General features: G+C 41.8%; 1 protein-coding gene across 2 annotated transcripts in view; it reads left to right on the top strand.

Annotated features, from left to right (window-relative positions):
• Positions 1-23,854, top strand: part of pag1 (phosphoprotein membrane anchor with glycosphingolipid microdomains 1) — a 60,914-nt gene extending 37,060 nt beyond the window's left edge. For both annotated transcript variants that reach the window (XM_035906571.2, XM_006787867.3), the window contains 8 exons: positions 793-828; positions 3,495-3,726; positions 5,698-5,755; positions 10,434-10,527; positions 10,768-10,937; positions 11,215-11,649; positions 21,390-21,449; positions 21,810-23,854. In XM_035906571.2, the coding sequence (XP_035762464.2) occupies positions 3,539-3,726; positions 5,698-5,755; positions 10,434-10,527; positions 10,768-10,937; positions 11,215-11,649; positions 21,390-21,449; positions 21,810-22,145 (1,341 nt within the window). In that variant the 5' untranslated portion in view covers positions 793-828; positions 3,495-3,538 and the 3' untranslated portion in view covers positions 22,146-23,854. The remainder of the gene's footprint in view (positions 1-792; positions 829-3,494; positions 3,727-5,697; positions 5,756-10,433; positions 10,528-10,767; positions 10,938-11,214; positions 11,650-21,389; positions 21,450-21,809) is intronic.
• Positions 23,855-26,151: the final 2,297 nt, after the last annotated feature.

The following is a 26,151-nucleotide window of genomic DNA, read 5'->3' on the forward strand; positions in this document are numbered from 1 at the left end:
ACTGAAGCACTGAAGGACATTTCAGAAGTTTGGCGTAGTGGTTCTAGGATTAGTTTTGATCCACAGAAGCTAAAATGAGTCGAGCAGGAGATTTATTTATTTATTCCTCCCCTTTTTTTCCGCTCAACCACCATAAATAGCGGCGATGGGTAGAAGGAAATGTTGCCATGGTGACGCAGCGCCGTGGCAGCCGGTAATTATTCTGGTTTAAGTGCCAGCGCGAGACGCGGGCGAGCTGGCACACAGCGGCAGATAGTGACACCTGGACACGAGCCTCTCAGGCGAGGTCAGATACGGCGTCTGTGAGGTAACTGTCCCAGAGGACCCCAAAGCATTCGGACTATTTTTAAGTCATTTCAAGCAAAACCAGAGTGTATAACTGAACCTGCACCCTGTACGTGTATAATGTAAAATACTGCAGTGCATACTGCGCACGTTACATGTTATGGGACACAGTTGAGTGATGATGTCACCTGGTTATTATCTTCTCGGTTACATGGGCTGACTGATCAATACATCGCATGTGTGAAAGATGCTGTGCAGTGCTTATTGTGTGTACTGCATACAGCTAGTGTGTGTTTGTGCATGAGAGGTTGCAAGCAGCCTGTTGTCCAATATGTATTTGCTACGGGCATTAAAAAACAAACACTCAATAGCCTCGCAGCTCTCCCACTCACATGCCTGCCCAGCCTACATCCGTGCACGCACACACACTCGCAGGACAACACCACCCTCCAAGGATAACATTAACTCATCTAACCCCCCCTTTTTTTGCTATCTGCTCTCTTCCAGGCAAGGCCGACCTGACTAATCATCCACGGTGTCAAGGTAAGGCTTTGTTAAGTCTGTTGGTGTCTCGTACCAGGCGCACCTGTGTGTTTTTGTACAGGGATAAACACAATCGGCTTTCTGACAAAGGCGGGAATTCCTCAGTGTCTTCTTGAAGAAGACGAAGGAGAAATTAAAACTGCGCTCTGCAGCTCCATCTGATTTGCAAACAAAACTTCCATGCTGCTCGAATACGACGAGTGCTACATCAGCTCCCACACTCCCCAGTCACATTAGCATAGGCGAGCAGAGAGACACAATGGAGTTTTTCACCGCCGGCACAGAGTACACACATTCTTCGCGCACACATACACTCCAGACAGGAGTTTGGCTCCTGCACTCTCCAAGAAAAAAGACGAGGGAAGATAGGTTGTCATGTTTTTGTCACTGTCACTTGCCACCAGGTCTGCTGTAGCTCTCTGTTGTGCTGTGACTGAAAGGAGAAAGAGTGTGTGCGATTTATTTTCGCTCCCATTTTTCATTGTGCGGTTTCACTCCTTCTCCACACTGTCTGCCCTGAACTATTTCTCTATCTTAGTCACGGGAGTGCACGGCATCCCCTCCCCTCCCTGCACACACACAGTGGGATACAAACCACCCTCTCCACATTTATTTATTTTTATTATTTTAGGCTCACAATCCCTCCCCGCCCTTTTGTGACTCACCCGCAGCTCCACACAGCCCACATAAATCATCCGTGATAAAATCAGGGGTTCCATCAGTTCAGCTAAACCCAACTTTAGCTGTTAGACGGAGACGTGATGAGGTTTCTGATGCTGTGCGCAGAGCCCAGACACCAGTTGTTGGAGGCACTGTTGTGAGGGCCACTGCAGCAGACTGAGGCAGAGCGCTGTCTGCACTGCGGTCTCAGCCTGCTCGCTTCTGCCACCTGCTGGTCATGTCTAGTCAGTGTGTGCAGTTCAAATATTTATAAGGAATGTTAAAGAATCAAAATGAATTAGCCAAAAACAGCAATTCATTTATTGTAGTTGGAGCTTCACAGGTGTACAAGACACAAAACAGCTAATGCACCTGGTGTCCTCTGTTCCACTAGGCGTTGGTATAGTAGGTTATTTAAAGTCACTCTCATAGATAATTAAGAAAATAGTCCAATAGTTTACATGTGCATTTCAATGTACCAATGTGCCAATCTCATGACAGCAACTCAGTGCATTTAGATGTGTAAACAAGACGACCGGCCGAAGTACAAACTGAGCATCAGAATGGGGGAAAAAAGTAATTTCAGTGACGCTGATTGTGACATGCTTGTTGGTCTGAGTGTTTCATAAATTGCTGATCTATCAGCCACCTTTAGGGTTTATAGAGAATGGTCTGAAAAAGAGAAAATAACCAGTTAGTGGCAGATTTGCGGGAGGAAATGCCTCCAGAGTAATCAGATTGCAGTCCGATAGAGCCTCTTTGGGATCAGGTGGAACAGGAGATTCTCGTCGTGGATGTGCAGCTGACAAATCTGCAGCAACTGTGTGAAGCTATCATGTCAACATGGACCAAAATCTTGTTGAATCTATGCCATGAAGAATTGGGACAGCTGACCTGTGCAGTCTAAATGACAAAACAAAAGCGAGTGTAGAGGTTTGGTATTTCTACCAAAGAAAGCCAAACATATTTTTACATTTTAGAGCTGATGTTAAAGGAGTTTAGACGAGGCTTGAGATGAAAACATGTCCAACACTGTGCTGGGCAGCATAGCCAGGAAATATGGAGGGTTTTCTCTATTAAGGTGTGTCATTTCTTTGAAAAGCATAAGCAATGTTGAATATTTTTAGGGTGTGTATTATAATCACCTTCGATTACATCACGCAATAACAAGGAAATAATCCTCAGATGGTGACTGTTGCTGAAAATGACAATGAGTTCACTGTATTCATATGGCTTCCCACAGGCACCAGATCTCAGTCTAATAGAGCACCTTTGGGATGTGGCAGAGTGGGACATTCCCATCATGGATATACAAATGTGCAGCAGCTGTGTGATGCCATCATGTTAACATGGACCAAACACTGAGTGAAAAAAAGGAGGTTCCAACCCAGTAGTGGCAAAGTGTCCCTTTTTTACCTTTTCAAATCTAAAGTTACTTTGAAGTTTTACACATTTTCACTCTATTTTATTAAAAAAAAAAAAAAGAAAAAGAAGTCACCCAGTGGACACTTGGCGAAGCAGTTTTTTTTGTTTGTTGGAAACCTTCAGATTTCTTTATAATAGCAAACAATAAAAAGTCATTATTTCTGTTTCTGTCTGCATTCTAGTCAACCTGGGTTTGAAAGATTCATAAGGTGTTTATAAACAGTGATTGTCTGACGAGCATGATTCGCCTTTAGGTTTCCATGATAGAGCTTTAAGGTGGCTGCTGAATTCAAATTCTCCTCTCAGTATGTTTTCCTAACAAACAGCACACAGCTTGCACAGTTTGGCTGACTGTATCCTTCAGTAAACGTTGCTCCTCCTCAGCCAACGGCGATCTCTCAGTATCTGCTAAAAAAAAAAAAAAAAAAGCTGCATAAATTTTTTTTCACATTTACATTAAAAAATCTACAATATACGTCATTCCTGGTAAAATTGTAACAAATAAATAGTTTTGCTTCAGTTTAAATGTGATTGCAATTTCACATCTACAAAAAAAGTATGTTTTTCTTGTGTTTCCCCAGCTGGTACCAGTCCGATGTCCTCTTCCCCCACAGTGTGATGTGCCATGGCTCCGGTGCTGAGTGGAGTGTGGTGGGGGCCGGAGGCAGGCGTCGTCGGGTCGGGGACGGCAGCTTCTACTGGTGTGGCGTCGTGGCTGGGGAGCGGGCAGCTGATCTTGATCGTCACCCTCAGCATCCTCACCGCTTTGCTGCTGGTGTCGGTGCTGCTGCTGCTCTGCGCTAGCTGCCAGGGGTGAGCGCCATCACCAAGCAAACACACCCATATATACCGTGTACGAATGGTGTTATTGTCATCGCTGTTAGGGCACACTCACATATCAAAAAAAGGCTTCACTTCCTGCTGTGTCAGCTATCCAAAGCAGATCTGCTCTGCTGGGAAATGCAGACAGTGCACAAATACCTGAGAGGCCGTTCTTAGCTACAGTAATTATAGGTACAGAGCAGTGCTGCTGAGTAACACTAAAAATGCCCTCTAGGGTAGTAGGTCATAATTATTTAATTATTAATTATGAATGGAAGCATGTGCTGTCTTTAAGCAGCCATACACACACCCATCTATCTATATATATAAAAGAGAAACACGTTTCCTTGTCATTTAACTTTCCTTTCATGTAATCCCCGTAAAGACCTGATGCAAGCAGGCTCCAAATAAAGCAGCACAACTGAAACTAAAAGTTAATTTGACCGACTTAACGGCCCAGCGCGTAATGAAGATTTAATGTTAACGAGTCTGAGCTGCGAACTTCGCTATAGTGCGTAAAGCTTTGTTTTGTCTCATTGGGATTGCACTGAAGTAATGGCTAAGAGATTAATGAGGCATTTACTTTTCGGCGTGACGTGACGGGCTGTATATTAAACACAAACGCCCACCTCTTACGCAGCGGTTCCAAATGAGTTTTTCTTTGCCCTGCAGAGAGCTGAGTTGAATGTTAATGTCCCGCAGGGAGACGTTTGGCAGGCGGCCGGTTTTGAAGTTTTCAGATTTGCAGAGGTAAATAAAGAAGATTGTCACTTTTCTTCTCATATAGATGAGAGGTGCAGAACATTCAAAACAAGTAGAATGCAGTTAGATATGCATCAGCTCGCTGCAGCCTGCTTTATGACATAAAGTCGAATTGGATTAACCCGTGAATGAAAAACTAAGTGTCACAGCAGCATGAAAGCAGTGTTGCACATGCATATACATACAGTCCTTATTTGTCCCTCGACATAGCTCCTCCTCCTTTAGAGCAACTTCTTTATCTGATTAAAACAGGAGTTTTGAGGTGGAGCTTTTGCTCTCGGAGCAAGAGCCGTCTATCTTTAGATGCCCACGGTTAGATTATCTGTTCTCAGTGCCATCACAGGGAGCCAGAGAAGAACAAAAATGTCTGAAATGGAGTGTTTCTGAGCAGGCTGAAGGCTGAGCCTCACAGGGTTTACCTGCTCACAGCAGGTCTGCCTTAACCTCCTAGGACCTGGCCTCCACATATGTGGACATCACATTTTAGGTTGTCTAGACCAAAATACTAAATTTTGCCCTACAAGGGCCTGATATCCACTGACGAGGACATTATACTGCCACCGTTCTATCGAAATTTAAAACAAATGTCCCCATGTGTGGATCTTATTGTTCTCAGAAACAAAAAATCAGATAATTCTTTGTTTTTACATTCATCAGGTCCCAATCAGCCCAAATAGCAAAGAGAAATTTATGAAGCCATTCCATGAAAGAGTTCAGGTCTTAGGAGGTTAAAGCAGACGTGTCTGAAGGAATGTAATATTTATTAGTGATGGTTATTATTACATTTTACTGATCCCAGTTCAGTTGTTTTTGTTTGAATGTTTGATTTAATTTATGATTACTCTGCAGTATAACCAACAGGAGAAAAAGAAGTGCTATTTAACAAAGCTATAAAGCAACAAATGTAATAGATAAAACTCATATTTGCAAATTAATATTTGATTTCTGTGTTTTTTTAAATTTGTCTAAAGGCTCAAAATTAGAATTTTCTTGGATTTATTTGATGGTTGAGATTGAAAGCATAATATGTGGAAGAGTTGTGCAATTATAAAACAGGTTTTTGGTCCCTAATCTGGAGGCACGCTTTGCTTTCACAGTTCTTTGCATGCACAGCTGAGCCCCCGTGTTTAGCTGTGCAGGCTGCTCTAACACTTGATGTGTTGCTCTGTTTTCTCATCTCTCCTTTCTTCTTCTCTTCAGGCAGAAGAAAGCGGTGAATGGACACCCAGCGGGAGATCATCAGAGCCTCGTGAATGGAGTGAGTTTTTCCTTCAGGTTTCCACAGCCTTTTCTCTCAGTATATCAAAGCTACAGTCCTGAAGAGGAATGAAATAATAATGTTTTATTTATTTATTCTTAATAGCAAGGATGCATACTAACACTGTTACATTTTTAAAAAGTCAAGCGGTGTGTATGCAGGACTTCAAGGCACAGTTTATTTGCAAAACCTCTCTGTGGTTTGGTTTTTAATCCGCAAGGTCCATTATTTGAGCCTTAACATAGGAAGCTCTAAGGCAGGTATTTGAGGTCTGTGGGTATTACCTCTGAAAGACAACCGATCAAAAATGGTTTCACACTTTGCTGTTTTGCAGCACCAGCTAACACCTTCCACCGCTGTGGTTAACTTGCTGTTATATTTTTTAAATTTGAATCTTTATAACGAAAAGAAAGCACAGAGTAGACAGGGAAGTTATAAGAGACTGGGGGAGTTGATAAAGTTTGTTTTTTTAAATGAATTCAGGCAGGCGTGTCTCTATGATGTTCGCAGACGACATTGTGGTCTGTAAGAGTAGGGAGCAGGTGGAAGAGAGATGAGAGTTTGGAGACAAAGTTTAGATGATTTGGATGAGATGATGCTGAATATGGAGCTCACAGGCAGGAGGAAAACAAGACCGCAGAGGAGATTCATGAATGTAGTGATGGACATGCAGAGGGCTGGTGTGACAGGGGAGGAAACTGGGGATAGGGTGCCGATGCGCTGTGGCGACCCCTAACGGGAGCAGCTGAAAGAAGAACAAGTAGAGCGAACAGCTGAATGTTTTCAGGCTTAATCATAGTGTGATTACACTCATACACTGAAATGCACTTTTTTTTGCATAAACAAATATTTTCTGTAAACATAATTGTTTTTTTAAAAGCTACATCAGGTCAGATTTCAGGAAGTTTAAGAAACAGTCAGCTCTTGCAGTCAAAGATCAGCCGTTTGGTTTAAACGCTGTCAAAATATCGACTCAGAGCCTTAAACAAAAGCACCCACGCATACTCTTCTCATTAGTCCAAGTGTGGGAGAGTGTGTATCTTTAGTCAGGCGCTGGAGCGATCGGCAAGTGGAGCTGTGGATAGAGTTTATCTGCGTGCCTCCTCAGTAACACACGCGTGCACACCGACACACATCTCCGCCCTTACGTGACGTCCTGTGACACTAGAACACACCCTCCGACTCTTTGCGTCGTAACCCACGTCGATCACGCTGACACAGAAACATACAGAGAACAAAGCCTCCCTGCGTATGGCTGATTGACAGCCTCCAGTTGTCAGCGAGAGGTTGTTTCTGAACGGCTCACGGCTGCCAACGGGGAAGTGGTTTCTACCGCTAAGAAAACACGTGGGAAACTCCACTGCCTGCTCGTCACATGTCACTTATTTTAATGTCGTGCTGCCTAAAAACAGAAATAAGAGGGATACTATTAAAAAAAACAAAAGATTATTATTATTTGTAGAGTTGACCTTTTACCCCGTGCTATGCGACGCTCATAATGATGCGTGGCGAACGCCCGCTATGTCCTTTTGAAGACTGTGTAATGGGCAGAGGTAGTCATTACAAACTACTATAATATTGATGCTTCGGTAACCAAGCACCACTTAAGTGTGACAAATGTCGGGCTTTCACAGGTTAAGTGACATCCACTTACTTTCTTGTTCTGACTTCCCCTCTGGGGGTTTGTGTGTTTATATGCGTGTGTGTGTGTGTGTTCTTCAGAGCCTTTTTGCATTTGATTGATATCTTCACTGCAACCTTTAAGCATTAGCCCAATTGCCAGGTGATCAAATTGTTTCAAGAGGGACCCATTTGTACGACGGACCGTGTCGTAGCCTGACAGGTTAAATGGGGTTTTTTGTCTTCGTGGTTGAGTAGATTAGCTCTTCCTCGCTGAGCTGCAATCTGTCTGTCTCTCCTGCAGCCAGCATCGGTGAACGCTGTCCCTCCTGTTTCTCCCCATCGTTAGAGAGTTCAGGTGTTTTAAACTCACAGGGTGCAGATTAACCAAAGATACAGGAAGCACCTCGTGGAGGTCCATCAGAAGCAGGGCAAAGCGATCCGTTTTGTTCTAAGAGGATTAAAGACCAGCCTCTGTGATTGTTTAGCAGTTGCTCAATCAGTTTGATCACAAATGCAAAGAGTGTCTGCGACACAGTGTAGGACAAACACATCAACGGGTTCAATCTGTTCAGTTGCTGATTAATGCAAATATCTAATCAGCCAGTCACATTACAGCAAGGCAGCAAGCCGAGACGACCTGCTGAAGTTCAAACTGAGCATCAGAACGAGGAAGAAAGAGTTCAGTGACTTTGGCATGATTGTCGGTTTCAGACGCGCTGGTCTGAGTATTTCTGAAACTGCCGATCAGCGGGGAATTTTCCCACACAACCATCTCTAGAGTTTACAGAAGATGGTCTGAAAAAGAGAAAATAATCAGTGAGAGTGAGTCCGCTGGGTTGATGCCCGAGGTCAGAGGAGAATGGCCGCTTCATATCTTACAACGAAGGGATGCTGAAAACCATCTCTAAACACACAACACATCCAGCCTGCATCAGCAGAAGACCACGCTGAGTGTACGTTTCTCAGCTGACAAAAGGAAAATGAGGCTCACCCAAATTGGAGAGTAGAAGATTGGAAAAACGTTACCTGGTTTTATAAGACTCTGTAGCTGATGTGATACTCGGATGGTAGGGTCAGAATAAGGTGAAAGCAACATGAAACCATGGATTCCTCCTGCTTTGTTTCAACATTTCAGGCCGGTGATACAATGATGCAATGTGGTGTAATATTTTCCTGGGACACATCGTAGTATCGGCTGAGGATTGATTAAACACCGCAGCCTACCTGAGTATCGTTGCTGACCTTGTCCATCTCTTTATGAAAACAGTTAGCTTCTGTTGGCTGCTTCCAGCAGGATAGCAGCATGTCACAAATCTCACATCATCTCAAACTGGTTTCTTGACGCTGGAACCAGTGCAACGGGAGATTCACGTCACAGATGTACAACAAACAAGTCCAACCAAAACCTCTGAGGAATGTTTCCAGCACCTGGTTGAATCTATGCTGTCAATACTTTTTTTCTTTGTGTCACTCAAATGTTTTACAGTTAGTGACCTACAAAAAAATAATTTGACACACCAGCAAGGAGATGTTAATGTTAGCTGTGTTGAAACTGTAAAACAATGTGAATGTCTGGGGAGAGCAATTAATGAGACATTGTCATGGGATTGTAACAGAATTTGCAAAAAAAAGAGAATTACAGTGATTATCGTCCTTGACGGCTTGGATCAGATTGACGCTGGTTCTTGTTTAGCTTTCGTTTTTGGAGAGTATTATAACTTTATGCTTCATTTTCCGCTTCTTTTGTCACTGCCTGGGGTTAATAAGAACAAAGATGACATGTCCGAGTCACAAAACAGCGTTACACTATTCTGCTTCCTGAGTGGTGGTGAAGTTGTGAGCTATTGCGTCTGTGGTGTACACAAGATATTCTCATTGGGACGGATGACACAAGATTAATGGACTATAAAAAGAAAGATGGATGTAATGTGTGCCTAAATCACGAAACGACAGCATAAAATTAGTGGTTTCATAAAACAGCTAAAGATTACGTCATTGGCACCGACAGCTATGAGAGTGCGTGACCACTAGGTGGAGTCATGGAGCTTCTGATGCATGTCCCTCTGCTCACACAAGGAAAAACAGCAAACCCCAGACAAAGAGCACTCTTTAAAAGGTTTTGACTTTCTCTGCTCTCTCATTAGTGACTGACTGAGCAATCATCGTGGAAACTAAAGCATTACAGTTTATGCATGAAGTGCATGTTGATAAATCGTCCTCTGTTAATTACTAGTTTCTTCTCACTGTTGATCTGAGTGTTTGCTCACTCTCAGAGTTGATTCTGCTCAGCTTAGGCTGATAAAACAGGAAACTTGAGCTTTTTTTAAACCCTTCTTCTTCTTCTCCTTCTGCTTTTTTTGTACTGTGCTAGTTTAATTAGAGCTGCAGATTTTTTTTCCCATGCTTATATGATGTTGCAAGCACAGAACCTGTCAGAGCATGGTTTAAACCCGACTGCAACACAACTGAGTCCCTGCCAGCTTCACAGCTGTTGTTCTTTAGCCTCCTATTGAGACAAGCAGGGAGACAAATTACCCTGCGGGTATCCTTAAGGTAGCGTCTTCCTATTGTTATTATAATTATTAATGTGACACTACAGACGCCGTCCTTTTACCCCGTTCGGCTCGATGTGTTGCTTATGCTTGATTCAATTTTTGTGCCTCTTATAAATGAATTAATATGAAATCAGCAGCATAAAACAAGAGCTGCCTGTTACTCATACTCGCAGAAGCTGTTAGCTGTCTTTAGATGTCTTTTCTTGGTAGGTAAAAATAAGCTACACTTAATTAGGAATGCATAACGGTTTTATAATTACCTTAAAGTAATAAATAATGTGTTTGGAAAAGCTTAGAAGAAGCGAGATAAAGAGTCAGGAAAGCATGAAGCAGGTGTGACGGACGTCCATCCCGTGCAACATAAGGAAGACGTGCAAATTCATTTCTGTAGGTGTTTTTGTAATTTAAAGAATCTGAGACAGAGGTTTTATCTGCTTGAAGCCTCCAAGCCTGCGAGCTGTGGTGCAGCAGTGACAAAGAGCTTATCCTTTGTTGTGCAGGTTTCAGAGAGAGACGTCAGCCAATCAGCAGACAGTCCAGCGACTGACGCGGCAGTCAGCACCTCTCACAATGGGCCTCTCACCAGCGGTACAAGTAAGCCGATAGAGTTCCTATCAGCTCGTCATGTCCTGCCATTGTTGTCTGCGTAGTTAATATTTAGACCGCGTGATGATAATACAACATTCATGCAGTGTGTTTTTTCCTGACACGTGATGGCTGTTATGAAGCGTGTTCACTGGTCAGCTTTGGTTCGTGTTATAGTCAATGTTAAATGCAATGTCGTAAAAAGATGCTGTTCCCTCCTCGCCCTGACTCTTTTCTTCTTCCCTCCAGTTCTCACGGACACACAGGACACCAGTCCCCAGTTGTCAGAGGAGATGCTCTCCAGCCAATCAGAGCTCAGATCCTCCAAGTGCCCTCAGGACCGTGAGCTTCCCAGCATCCCTCCCAACAACGCCCTTATTGGGAACGGACCCCCACCCTCAGGAGACAGCACTTATGAGGTCAGTGTTTAAAAGTCACCTTTAAACAGCAGAATGATGGGGTTTTTTTCTTTACTCATAGTAAGTTCAGACATGCTCAGCGGAGGAGATTAAAGCTTGTAATGCTGTAATGCTGCTTGACTGAGTAATTGACTGATTGATTGATTGTTTACGCCTAGGGATCTTTTCACAAGTGGCTGGTGAATTGAGTGATTTTAGAGCCAGGAGGCAGAAACATCAAAAAGTTATTTCTTGTTTTCGAATGCACGTAAGACCAGTGTGTGCTTCTGATGTTAAGGTGGTGAAGGAGATGGCCGTGGCCTCACGTGACGTCAGTGCCGATGAATCCCTGTACGAGACGGTCAAGGAGCTCAAAGACGGTCCTGCAGAGGCTGGCCTCCCAAACGGTACCATCCAGCCGAGTCCAGACGAACCTCCGCCTCATCCTCCCGCTCTTCTTAACGGCCACATCAGCCCAAGCACACCTGAGCGGGGGCCCATCTTCGCCGGGGCGGAGTACGCCTCTGTCAACCTGAATAAGAAGAGCCGTCACAGCGCAGACATGGAGGCCAAAAGGCGCTCTGGTAATGCTGCCGTTCCTCAACAAAAGCCTCAGGAGGAGACAGAGGAGGATTTACCGCCACCGGTACCGGAGAAGGTTCTGGATGAAAATGACAACCAGCCAGCGCTGATGATGAACGGGCTCGCGGAGGCTGGGCTGCACAATGGAGAGGTAAGCTTGTTTGTGTGCGTGTCTCTAGGAGTTCTTTGGAGATTTTTTTTGAGTGACTACAGGGTACTGTGTGTGTGTGTGTGTGTGTGTGTGCGCGCGCGTGTTTCTACTTGTTTAAACATCTTTGTGAGGACCAAAAATTGACATGCCACTATAGTTGTGTCTCACAAATTTGAAGGCATTTTTGAGGTTAGAGAAAGCATTGTGTCAGTTTGATGACTTCACTAAGGTATGCTCCAGATTTCACGATGCCATCAAACACCTGTTTCAATGTAAAAACGAACGCAAACCAAGTCTACAGTCACACTGGCGGAAAACACTGGTTAGAGACCACAGCGCCACCAACATTGCTGTCAACATGTGCAATCAGCTCATGATCTATATGTCTTTGAAGTAGAATAACACTGAAACGGGGTCGTGGTCTGAAACTACTACTACTACTAGAGTGAATTGGCATCCTGAAACTGTCTTTGGTGCATCAAGACTGCAATAAAATGGGAGAAACAGCAATAAGACGGAGTCAGTCTGCGGTCAGTTTTCGAGTGAGTGAGGTCAAGTTGGCAATTACATTAATCTGTTTGCAGTAATACAGCAATTAACTGTGATACATTGCAAATCTTTTTGCGTCTGTTGCAAATCTGTTGCCGTCTGCATCGTGCACAGTGCTGAGCCGAAGCTGGGATGGACTTGATCCGCACATCAGGTGTGTCTCCCTCAGCCAGGGGGGGGGGGCTCTCATTTATATTTCAGGTAAATGAGAGGTCTTTCTGATTTTGTGTACTTAAGGCTCATAAATATTCTATAAACGTTGCAGTGACAGAGGTAATGAATACTGTAACAGATTTCAAAGTATTTATGGGACTTAAATGCATCTTACATTTGTGGATCTATCTCAAAACCCTACGTGGGCATGCAACGTGCTTTTAAGGTTCTGCAAGTGAGCAACAGACACGATATGTGTAGTTTTAGACATTTGTACGCACAGAAAGGTTTTTGAAAGGTGAAATTATTAGATTGATGAGGAGAACTTAATAAATTGTGCATAAATGATTCGTATTTATTCAGGTGTGGATGTGTGCATGTGTAAAATAATTGCATAGTTTTTGTGCATGGAATGAAGTAGGGATGCAACGATACCAATTTTTTCAAACCAATACGATACCGATCCTTGGATCTGAGTACTTGCCGATACAGAGTACAAAAACCGATGCTTCTACCACACACACACACACACGCACACACACACACACACAAATGCAATGAATTGGAAGACAGGTTTTATTTTACTCTCTGCTGATAAAAAATAAAATATTAATATAAATGACCACAAAAATAAAATTTCCAATGAAAAATAAGCACTTCTGTTAAATTATTGCGGAGTGTCCACAATGTAATTTAACAAAATATCACTGAACTATTGGGCACTGTCTCGAGCTTTCAGAACAATAAATAGACACTTCTGTTTGGAATAAAATAAATACAAATTAGGTTTGAGAATAAAATAAACTGTTAAATTATTGCAGAGTGTCCATATTGTAAACAAACAAACAAAATAATGAAAGTATTTGGCATTGACGAACAAACTCCTCATCAGTCCACTGTGTTGTTCAACTGAGGACTGACATCGCACACACTGCTTGTCTTTACCTCTTCAGAAAGTTTTGGCACCATTATCTCCCTGATGTATGGTCGTCTGGCAATTTCATATTGCGGCTCGAGTATGCTGAGAAGATGGTGCAATCCTATGTTTTCCACGGCCGGCATTGGCTGGTCATCCAGAGGTCATTTTAACTGCCCGCAGATTTTCTCTTGACATTTTTCATCGCTTTTCCAAAATCTGAGTTAAAGTTGGCTGTTCCGGTCCACACTGCTGACATTTTGTTTAGCCTAGCTACAGCAGCCTCCAGTTTCTCTTTTTTATCTGGAGCCACCAGTCTCACTCGCCTAACCCTGTGCCTGTTTAGCGCGGCATGTCCCCCTAGTGGCCAATCTACAAAACTACAACAGAAATGACAAGCTACCCTCTGATTAATGAAATAAGTTGGTATCGGTTCTCGGTATCGGTTAACTTTTACGAGTATGAGTACACACACATTTTACAGTATCGGCCCCGATACCCAATACCAGTATCAGTATCGGTGCATCCCTAGAATGAAGCATGCTCGTGTGAGTTACGCACAAATCACCAAACACGGTTGGAAATCTTCGTTTATACTTGATATGACATCGTACACATTTTCAACACTTTTGAGGCAAATCTGTGAAAAGATGTGAAAAGGTAACGTTATGTCATTTTTGCGACTGGACCATAATTTGGTTTTATTTCTACTAAAAAAAACAACAACTTTAAAACATGAACTGAAAACAAACATTTTTGATGAAATTTGGATAAATTCCATTTTCCAATCCATTAACCATAACTAAGGGGACGCTAGATGATTCCTCACACTCTGAATCAACCAGCAACCAAAGATGGTGCTCGTGGGTGTGCTTATTAGCTTATGTTTGTGAGAAAGCCCCACGTGAATTGTAAGTAAGGTCTCATTTATGCTGTGCTGCATGTAGGAGCGTTCCAGTGATTGAATATTTGTACTGTATAACCGCAGTTGCTTATTACAGGCGGCGTCTGATTAAAGAGCGAGCAGTTTTATTAGAGTCAACTTTCATTCAATGTGTCATCGTGAGCGAGAGGAAGCGTGGCAGGAAAGAAGAAAAGTAACCTGTGACGACGGGGAAAATGAGCATTAGTCAGATGATGAAAATATATGACAGGGAAAGTAATTTTTCAATTTCCCTTGGCATAAAATACTCAGATCGGTAAAAACGATGAATCCATTCTTGACCATCTTGACAAAACACCACTTTAAAAAGAAAATTATAGTGATAATATTTCATTCGTATTCGCTATAATGCATTCAGAGTGAGAGCAGGAGGGTGTTTAAAGGCCAGGGAGGACAGGTTACATGGAGGTGAGGAATGAAGCAGCTATTGTTGTTAAGATTATGTAGAATGAAACAAAAAAGATAGCACAAGAAAAATACAGCAATGCAATGCAGTTCTAGACATTCTAGTAAAAAAACGTTTGTCGTTTAGAGCGCTTAACAAACTTATTAGATCACCTTTCAATTTTACAAATCAGTCAAAAAATTGTTTAAATGTGTGTTTTTTTTGTAGACATAAAACTATTTTTTCTGTTCAGGGATGTAAGTAGATAACTCTAATTGTGCATATTAATAGAAAAAAATAATAATGTACTTTAACATTTTTTACGTTTTTTGCAAAACAGCACATTTGAAAATTCATGGATAACAATAATTATATTGTCGCATTAAAAACATAATGTTAAAATATAAAATATAATTTAATTACGTTTTTTGTAAAGTGGTAAATTTGAAAATTCTCAGCTAAAAATAATTATATTTTAATCATCAGAAAATCAAATCAAATCCATTTTGATTAAATTAAGAAAAAATTTGGTAATTACCAATAATGTTAATTTTCATTAACATTAACATCAAGTGTGGCTCAAACCTTATATATTGAGTGATGGTCTAATAAATTTGTCAAGCACTGGATGTCATAAATTTTTTTTTAAATATTTTACAACACCCAAATAAATCTTTGATACGATGATGTCACCCTAAAAATATACTATATCTTGCATTTTACTTTCTTTTGTTTGATTCAGTCGTGCGGTCGAGAAAGACGTGTTCGCCGCTTCTCAGCTTCCACTGAGTACGGTGCCCAGCGTGTGTTATGCGTCTCCTGCATGTAGATTTAATCAGCTAGAATCTGCATAATGAACATTGTTAATTTGATGGAACAGAGAAATGAAAAGCTTTTAATGGAGCTGTGCAGGGGGAAAAAAGGGAGAAACTAAATTAATTTTTACATTTTTAACAACAAGAATAATAAGTAGAGTTGTAATTTTCAGTTACGCCGTGACCCTGGAGCTCTTAAACTGCAAACTGCTCTTAAACTTTTGTTAAATTAGCATCATGGCACTTGATGCACCACCCAAAAAATGTTGCACTGCTACTGAACGGGATGGCGAGGTTTTTTTCTCGAAGCACAACAACCACAAACACAGCAAAGCTTCTCTTGAGCAAATGGGCTTTAATTGTGGCATTATTCCATGAGGAAAAATGGAACGTTGTTGGAAAAAGTTGAGTCAGTTTAGTCTTAATATAAGATTTCCATTTGACAAACCCACACGCATAAAAAGGCCGAAACTTATCATCCTACAGTAATGATAGGGATCCACTCTTTCATTCTCCCCATCTTAATAACGCAATTTATACCAATATATAGCTGATGTCGGTCATCTTCTCAACATCATGCCTGGCTTGAGATAAAGACCACAGAGAAGAAAGAAAAAGAGAGATGTGTCTCTCCGCTACAATTACTATCCGCTAAGCTGACATCTCGTGGTGCTTTATGGAGACTGGCAGACCGAAGAAAGAAATTTGATGGTGAGAAGGGAAAAAAAAAACACACAAAAAAACACGGTGTGGGAGTGAAGGGAGGAGAGAAAAAAATGAAAATGGGAGCCGAAGTGAGAAGAGCAGGAGAGAGTAATAGATGAAATGGAGATAGTGACAGAGAGATGATGGGAGACTTGAAAAAACTCGGAAAGGACTGGCAGGCATGACGGGTGAGGAGGAAAGAGGGGAGTGAGAGACAAGGAGGGAAAAAAAAGAAAGAAAGAAAGCCAGGAGCATACAAATGAAGTCATCAACAAGGAGGCGGCGAGAAAAAAAGGATGAGGGAGAAGAAAACTGCTACAGAGGGTGAGATGTGGAGATGTGTAGAAGAAGAGATGGAGGAAGAGTAAAAGAAAAGGTAAAAAGAGAAGCACAGCAGTTCATTATCATGGACTGAACAAGGCAGGGCAGAGCTGCTGCTGCTGCTGCTTACAGCATGCTGAGATCCATCAGAGAACCAACACACTCTCAGCTCAAAGAATTGCATCAGACAAAGAATCACATTATCAAGTCTGCCACAGAGATCATCTCTTAACTTAAAGTACTTTTAAATTATACTTCTAATGTTACAGCACTTTTTACATACATTTGTTTACAGTGTTATGCCAGTGTGCTGTCACCAGGGGGCAGTGTAAAAAGATATACGAGTTTGTGGTGTTGTTGGTCCATTGCATTTTAGCACAGGTATTCTTGTTCCTCTTAAGATAAGTTAGCTTCAGGTCAATAATTTGCTTTACTTTCTAATTAGATACACGGATGCTCTGTTATGCTTTGTGTTTCTATTTAGTGAATATTTGTCGGTTAGCCAACTAGATTAAAGTGGTTACAGCGGTAAACATTACAGTAACCAGTTAAACTAACCCTACACATGTCTTTAAAATGTGGGAGGGAGGTGCAGTACCCGGAGATGAGCGTTTCTGCCATCGCCATCTTTGTTGTAAAAAGACCCAATGTGATGAGGGGCACATCTGACTGCAACTTGTGACTGATAGCTTATTAGCCAATGAGCGTGCAATATCATACTGCAGATAACCCTCCGTTTAAAATACAAACCAAGACCAAAACTTTTAAAATAGACTAAATTTTTTATTTAATATCATCGAAAATGAGTGGATGAAAGAAAATTCGAAAGGAAAGCGAATTAGCCTTTTATAGGAGTAAAGTCTTTCTGTAACCACAGCTGTCGCCATCTGGTGGCCATCAGATAGAATGCAGGGTTGAGGCACCTTCACGTTGGCTTTGCTTTTCCAACTCGGAAGATAAATCCATTTATTTATGTTTTTACTGTCCTTGCTTTAAATACGCTCTTTATGATAATCTGTCTGGTTGCTCGTTTGTCTAACTGCTGCTTTCCTCTTAGTAATGGTGTAAGTTGTTGCACCAAATACAAATAACAGCACTAAGCAACAAGAAGACCCATGTTGTTATAAACCAGAACTATTCTGTATTTTTCTGAACTTTAGGTTTGGGTCCCTCTTTTCTGTGTTGATGTATCTTTTTACTTTATTCACACGTCTTTGTTCCTTTGTCTCTGGTGTTTTTGTAGCCAATTAGTTCATCACTGCTGCTCGTTTGGACAGCAGGCATGGCCTCGTCTAACCCCCATATCTGTGATAAAATCTTAATCTTGCAAATTCCAAATGTATCTTCACACAGATCTGGAAACCATACACCCACACCCACACACACACACACTTGCACATTTTTAAAATACACAGAATTTAACATCCACCCGCATATATATTAGTTTCCCCCATCCCCTCAAGTTAAACACACACACACACACACCAAACACACATGCAGGTTTTATGATGTGTGTGTGTGTGTGTTTACATATATTCTGCTATGCATAGACACCCTGGGGCGTATTTAAGGTTAAGCATGAATGTTCTTGGCTCCCTGTGGTTTACGCCCATGTATGACCAGGAGTCGTCTGTGATTTGTCTTGTCTGACCAAGTGTGTGTGAGTGTGCGCGCGCCTAGTGAGCACCAGCTGGCCACCATCTCTACGACAGTTAGTCTGGCTTCATGATGGATGATATGGGCTATAGAAACTCTCTCTCCGTCTCTGTCTCTTGCGCACACACACAGGCAATCTCAGAGGTGCATGAATGTAAATGTCTGAAAGGAATCCCCCCAGGTAGCAGCTCAGTAAATGCTGCTCTCTCTCTCACACACACACAGTGGCACTTTTTTCTTATATGCAGTAAATTTCCATACATACACACACCTGCTTATTATTATTGTAATATTTGCCGCAGCTACACTGAAACACACGTCCGCAGCCTTTGTGACCCTTTCTTCACGGCTTCTGTGATTGTGTGCACTGAACAGTGATTGAACTGCCATAAACAGCACTAACACTTGTTTGCAGTCATTTGCTTGTGTGTCGCCTGCAGGCTTTTCATGCAAGGTGCAGGAAATGAATTTGACCCAGCCTCTGGGCTGCCAGGGTATACATTGGGGGGCACGGTCCAGGTGAACTGTGATATGTGGCGTGTCAGCACTGCTGAGCTGTTGCTAAAGAGAATCACTATTGATGGATTTTGTGGTATGGGAGAGAATATATATTAGTCTTAATGTAGTTTACAAGTTTGCGGCTGTACGCCATCGCAGTTGGTGGTGAACATCAAACAGTCAAGATGTGATTGAAGTGCAGACTTTCAGCTTTAATTGAAGGGGTCTCACAAAATTATTGTTATTATTAACTTTTTAGGAATTTTAGCCATTTTTTACATAGTACCACATTTTCAAAGGCTCAACTGAAGCATTTTTAGTGTTGTGTGAAGGTTCTTCTCAAAGTGTTAGCATAGCTGTTCAATGGAACTGTCAAAATGAGGTCTAATTACTTTGGTGTAGCATGAATGGCCATGGGGGTTCTCTTTATCAGTAGAGATGAAGCTGTAAACTTTGAAAATGCAGTTAAACGTCCAAAATTTATTCCCTTCTTTACATCCAGTAGGCTCGAATAGAATCTGATTCTAATCCCCGGGCATTGTGTTTGACACCCCTGGTCTACAAGGTATGGAGAAACAGAGAGAGCTTAAAAGAGGTGCAAACCACTGGTTACACTCAAGAACATGAAGTCCAGCTTAGACTTTGCCCGCAATAAAAAAATTCTTAGAGAGTTTAAATAGAGATGAACAAACATGCTGCAGACAATGTTATGGTATGAGCATGTATGGCTGCCTGTAAAACTGGGACACTGGTGTTTATTGATGATGTGAACGCTGATAGAAGCAGCAGGATGATCTGTGAAGTGTACAGGGCTATACTCCCTTATCAGATTCAGACAAATGCTGCTAAACTGATTGGAACATGCGTCACTGCAAAAATGGATAATGATTCAAAGTGAAGTGAAAAAGCAACCCAAAAGTCGGTCACCTGATTTCCTGCCCACTAAAGCAGCTTCTAAGTTACTGAAGGCAGAAAGACCCACAAACAAGTTGCAACTACAGGTGGCTGCAGAAATAAAAAGGCCTGCATTTAATGCATTTCTTTTGCCGAACCCCTTAAATTGAAGCTGAAAGTCTTCCTTTAAATTATATCTCAACTGTTCACAGAGGCAAAACCTAACCGTATGTACTTGACCAACTACATGCAACTCCAACACCCTGAACTGGTCTATTCATGCTCATATAATATATATGTGTCTTAACATGCGCGTCACTGTGACGGACACACTGACACCTGACTCGCCCATCCTCTGAGACAGCTATAATCAGCTTACAGTCAAACCTGTTGCCCCGTATATCACTGTGTCACCTACGTGCACATAAACAAGCTCCCATAATCCTCCCTTATACCCACAGACATAAGCATACCACCTTACTGCAACACAGCAAAATATTAATCTGTCAGACGTAATGTCCTGATGTGTATCGACACAAAACAAGTACCCGTCCTGTCGCGGTTCTTCGTTTAATAAAAGAAATGTTTCACGCGGACACAATCGAGTTTTTACGACTCAAATTTTAACACCCATTTGCAGTTTAGATGCTTGATGCGCGGCCGACTAAATTAAAAAATTCCACTTTAATTTGCAATAATACTTGAGGCGAGCTTCACATTAGATTAACAAACTTGGAGGTGCGGTGTCTGGGTCACGTCACCTACGTCCTTGTTTCGTGCAAACACTCCTCTGGGGGCATTCTGCCTAATTGGTTGGCTAATTAAAGTGAAATGCAAAAGGCGTCAGCTGCATCACGAGTGTATGTTGGATCTATAAAAGTAATCATGTCTCCAAACATGCATTAACCATAAAGTCATCATATTGATTTAAGTGCTTGGAGAAAACGCTGGAGAAACATGTGTCTGCATGAAGATACTCGGCTGTACAGCTGCGGTGGACAGTTTGATGGATGGGCTCCGAGCACAGCTAACGTTGTAGCTCGCGTGAGGCATCGAGTGCTGTGCCTCAGCAGGGAACACATTCCCCCTAATACAAGTGTATTACCGTTAACCTTGGATTGTCCAAGGACTACATCTGAATTAAAAAAAAACCTAACAATATTTTCCCTTTTCCTTATTATTTTCCACAAGACATAAACTCTTTAGTCAGTGCTGGCGGGGTTATTGAGATTCTTATTAGGCTCCTGAGGTGTTTTGTGCTGCTGTCAGATGTGCTTTTTTGATTAATGGCCCTCTCATTGATCATAAGACGGAGTGGACAGAGACTGCACAAAAGCATCGCATTCTCTGTCGCAGCCTACCGACTTTCACTCCATTATTTATTAATTTTTTTAATGAACGAGTGCCTGTTGCGAGCTGTGGCTTCGCGTGCTCGACTGTATAAAGCAAAAATGCAGAGCGTGTTGTCGTCCCACTGCTGGGAACACTTTAGAATTTCACTATCGATCAGCTACCAGGCGTTCTTTCATACTCACGGTGCTTTTCTGCTGGGTACTGTTTCTGAGAACTTGTCGATAGTTTGCCAGCATGTTTTAATAATAAAGCTCGATATGAAGTCCACTATGTCTTCATTTGATTCCTTCAAAGCCGTTTGGATCAGCTCTGCTTGCTGTATTGGGTTTGCCTTGCTTTGATATATATTAAAAAGAGGTTTTTTTACAACCGGATTGCATCTAAATTCCTGAAAATGAAAATGTGTAACATACCTTCAGATTCTTTTAACGGCTGCTGTTGGGTGATTTAAGCAACCGTGGAAGCTCTTAAAACCTCAGTCTTTTCCTTTTATCCTTTTATACTCCCATATCTAAATGTTCTTTTTGTTTATTTTGTTCTTTTCTCCTCCAGTTACACTCCCCTCCGTCTCCTGCTCCGAAGTTCGACAACCACGTTCTGTCAGACAATGAGGTAAGTGTGTGTTAAACTCCCTTATTCCCAAAACTGACGTCTCCGGTCCCGAGACAGCAGCTCCTCTGCTATGCGAATGCAAATGCTCCGAGCACCCGAGAAAAAAAAATAGAACACAGTGGAAAAATAGTCAGATAACATCACACAATGTGCTTGGGGGGGACGTAGCAGGGGTCCTTGAGTATGAATGCGTCAGTGTTTTAACAATCTTATTATCTCCACTGTTGTGCCGTTTTTGACGCGCAGCTTTTTTGGCGATATTAGATGAGTAATAGCCCAACTAAAGAAGAAGAAAAACAACATGATTGTGGTTAACGGTTTGTGTCATTTTTGTCTTTCTCTCTCTCTGTGCCATTTCAGTCAGCGGTGTACTCCACAGTCAACAAAACAAACTGTGACGACGCTGTTAACGAGGAGGACAAAGAGCACGACTACAGCAGCATAGCGGAGATTAAAGGTCTGGTCCCGGCCTCCTCCTCCGGTGACCTCTACGCCACCGTTCGAGATATCTACAGCCAACCCGATGAGCCCGGCCCCGCCGACAGCACAGACCCAGGCTACGAAACCATCCGCATCCCAAAGACTAATAGCTCAGAGGATGAGCACCGAGCCGAGGGGTCAGACGTGGGCAAGGCGGAGCCCGACTATGAAAGCGTCGGAGAGCTGGGTCTGGGCCCAGAAATGTCCCGCCTTTAAGTCGTCGTCCCCGCTCCCCTCCTCATATCGCCTGGATGCATCTAACAGACTTCGCTGCAGTGCTTTAAGCTTGCTATCAAGGATGCTTTGGGCGCATGACTTGTGAACAGAAAACAGCTCGCCACAGCATCCACCCAGCCGCGCAAGAGCATCCTCCTTACAGCCTGGGTACGGTTTATCATATCCAAACTTGACTCCTTTAGTTCATCAATCATGGTGAATGTCATCGGTACTGGTGGGCCTTAACAACACTTGATTGTGGAAGAAAAATATTCAATAGTTAAACTACCAAATAAATATCCAATCGCAACGCTCATGCAGCATTTTAATAGTTAGCTAACGACACTATCTAAGAAAAAGAAAAAAGTAATTCAGTGCCATAAAGTGATGGTGAAATTCATGCACTTACACACGTGAAGGTTATATTGTTTGTGTGCTCCCTCTGCAGCTGCTAGTCTTTCTAGTTTCTTCCGAGTGACTCAGTGTCATGTTTTATTGAGGTGTCAGGTGGTGTATTTTTAGGCTTTTTTCCTGTCAGGTCGGCAACACCTCCACTGTGCATTCTCCACAAGGAATTAGGTTTCTCCCACCCCTCTCAGTTTTGCTGCCAAACGGTTAGCAGAGACAGAGGTTGCATTCAGTAGATTTTTCACCATTTAACACAGCTGATGAATTCCCTGCCGCGCACACGTGTCATTGCTCAGACTGCACGGCGCATATGTGTGGGCTTAGCGTGTCGCAGGTTGACGCTAGTCATCTGTGGCGAGCCAAAAAAACGGAAAACGAGGAGTGAAGAGAGAAGGGAAGTGTCGCAACACGTTTTTAAAGCTTTTTTTTGTTCTTTTAGAAGAGCTACAGTCATTGTCAAAGGTTTTTTTTTGTGAATTTCATATTTATTTGAAGACGATTATTGTTGTGTAATTGTGAAATGTTAAAGTATGTCTGTGAGAGAAAAAAGCGAATAGGCATTTATAAAAAAAATAAAATTTCTAGCGTTTTTACTGAGATACTAAATGAAAATGAGTTGCGAGGATTGTGGCAGTTAGGTACGTGTTCCCCCCAGAGCATTTAAAGAGTTCATTGTTTTTAAAAAAACAACAAACAAATGAAAGAAAGAAAGAAAAATGAATGTGTCAGTGTATATTGTCATTTTGCACACTTTGGTCAAACAAGTTCAGATGACATATTGTGATGAAATGACGCGACGAGCTTGTATTATTGTACTTTGTATGTTTCCTCGAGTCTATTCTTGGTACAGTCTTCTGTCCACATTAAAGCACAAGTACAGATTATCGAAAGCAGTTAACATCGCTGCACACTTTTCAACATCTAACGCTTCTTTTTTTCTTTTAAATACAGGAAACCATGCCTGTCTCTATGTAGCTTGAACTGACGACAGTGCCAATCGAGGCTTGTAGTTAGAGGAGTATTTTAATCAACTGTTACTCGCTGGAAATTTAATGTGAGCTTTTACTTATTTGTACAATGTCCAGAGTCATATAGTTTTAAAATAAGATTAAAAGCACTGATTGTATGACTTGTTTTAAGAAAAAAGAAAAGCAACTTCAACCATGTTTTCATGTTATTTTAGCTGTTGATGGCGTTTCATATCTGAGAATATCCATTTAAATGGCAGACATATGGTACAGCTCCTTTTGGTACATGCATATTAAGACCCTGTGGTACTTTTATTAAACACAAAAAAGAAATTGCCTCGTTACTGTTTATTTTTAAATGAATACTGCCTCTGCTTTGTGCTGTAAATATCTTTTTTTTTTGTCGTCGTTATTATTTTTATCATTGCTACAGTATGTAACCTCTTTGCAGAAAAAATCGGTGTCATCTGTTTCCACCCACATCAGAATATTACAGCGTTACAGTATCTCCAGCTTCGGGTTTGTGTTTCATTAGATATGCTGGAGCTCGCCCGTGGTTTCACACAAGTGTGGCCGGCCTGCTCTGACTGCTATCGGATTAATAAATTATATACATTTGAAATGCTGTTGTATCTCCCATCTCCCAGTGTTGCTACTGTGAAAGAGGATTTTAAATGCCACCCCCCCGCACACACACACACACACACCTCCCAGTATTTTATGAGAAAAACGTCTTTAATTATCAGTTTTGTTGTTTTCTTTTTGACTAGGAAGGAAGATCTGCCAAAGTGGGGGTGGGATGGGGTGGGGGGGTGTTGGTGCCAAATCTAATCAGGACAAAACTTAAACACACCGCTAATAGATGCTTACTTGCACCAAAAAATTATTCTCTCAAGCTGTTGGTCAGATAAACACATATTTCCTTATAGGGATTGGGGGGGGGGGGGAGAGTGGTAGAGGTTTGGAGAAGCTCCCTCACTAAATGAGATGATTTGCCCCCCGCCCCCTCCCTTCTCCTCCCCCTCCTCCCGCTCACGACCGTCAGACAACTCTATGGTGACACCCGCCTTTGATCAAAGGGCAAAGCCTGGTTTGGTGGTTATAGCCACATCTGTCACTCCACTCTGTCCAATTTCCATTCTGTGCATGTAAATATTTTATGACATGAATTGTTCTATTAAATATATAAGTATAATAAATGGTGCCATTTTGTCTTTTAATTCTCCGGGGCGATGTCTTGTAGAAGGATTGTACGCTGGGTAAGAGTTTCCAAAAACATTAACGTTTGACATTAATTAGGTCATTTGTTTCTGCGATAACATTCTTTGGTGTATTTTCTCTGCCACGCTGGGTGATAATTACGATGAATCAGCGTGCTGGCACACTTGATTTATCAAACTGAACTTTCTTTTCAAGAGAGAGATTTATCCCGTGACTTTTTTGGTTGTCAGAGAGCGATAGCTTGTGAAATCACACTTTTAAATGTCTCATTTAGTACGTGATGCCAGCTATATGAGGGTTAACAGCCCTCTGAAGCGGCTTTAAGATTATTTGAAGGAAGGGGGCTACCCCGGTCATCAAGTTAGAGACCCCTGGGCACAAGTGTTTAATAAGACCCTGCTGACTTTTTTCTTACAGTTCTAAAATGTTATGGAGGCCGCTGTCTATCCTTGGAAAATTAAAATGTATTTATGATGATATAAATTCATCCCTAAATATGTTAAGTTTTTTTTTCCTTCTTCCTATAAGCATAATGCTGTTTAATCGAAGGGTCCTCACACCTGTTGTTGTCCCCTTCCTGTCCTCCTCTGCTCCCCTTTCGGTTCTTTGTGTCTTTCTGCTTCTTCTACTCCTTTTCCTCCTTTTCAGGCTCTATTGCAGGGTTGTCAAAAATAAGGCCCAGGGGTCAGAATTGACCCAACAAAGCCTTCAATCTGGCCTATTGGACATCTTTGGAAAATTTTGGTCTTTTAACTATATTTTAATCATTTTAATCAACTTCTTTGCACTGACTAAAAAGCAAGTTTCACTGGTCAGGCCCAATTAAGATGACAATGGGCTTTATATGATCCAGTATGTAAAATGAGTTTGACATCCCTGCTCTACGATGTTCTGTACAATTAGGTCCATTAGTATACAACAGCACAATTTTTTATTTGTATTGCCTCTTTGCTTGTTTGTGGGTTTCTCTCTGGTTTCAGTTTTTTCTTCAGGGACTGAAAAGCATGCTCTATTGGGCTGGGATTAGGTGACTGACCTGGCAACTGAAAAATATCCAGTTTCTTTGATTTGAGAAACTTTTGGGTTGCTTTTGCAGCATGCTTTGAGACATTATCTGGAGAGTGTAGCCCTGTACACTTCACATTCTGCTGTTTATCCTGCTACTTCTATCAGTAGCCAAAACATCATCAATGTCATAGGTCCTTTGGTTAACTCTCCAGTTACTTTTGAGCATCTGAAAATGACTGTATGAATGCAACCCCTTGAATTCAAAGTGAAAGTTTGCACTTGGTGTAAAATCCACTGTGCTGTTATAAAGATGCAAAATGATAAAAACAATGCCATTGTATCTATCTATCCATCTATAAAAAACAAAACAGCAGTAAAAGTTATGAAAATATATTTAAGAG

This window comes from Neolamprologus brichardi, chromosome 22, assembly GCF_056152115.1.
Source record: "Neolamprologus brichardi isolate AB-2024 chromosome 22, ASM5615211v1, whole genome shotgun sequence".
Taxonomy (NCBI): Eukaryota; Metazoa; Chordata; class Actinopteri; order Cichliformes; family Cichlidae; genus Neolamprologus; species Neolamprologus brichardi.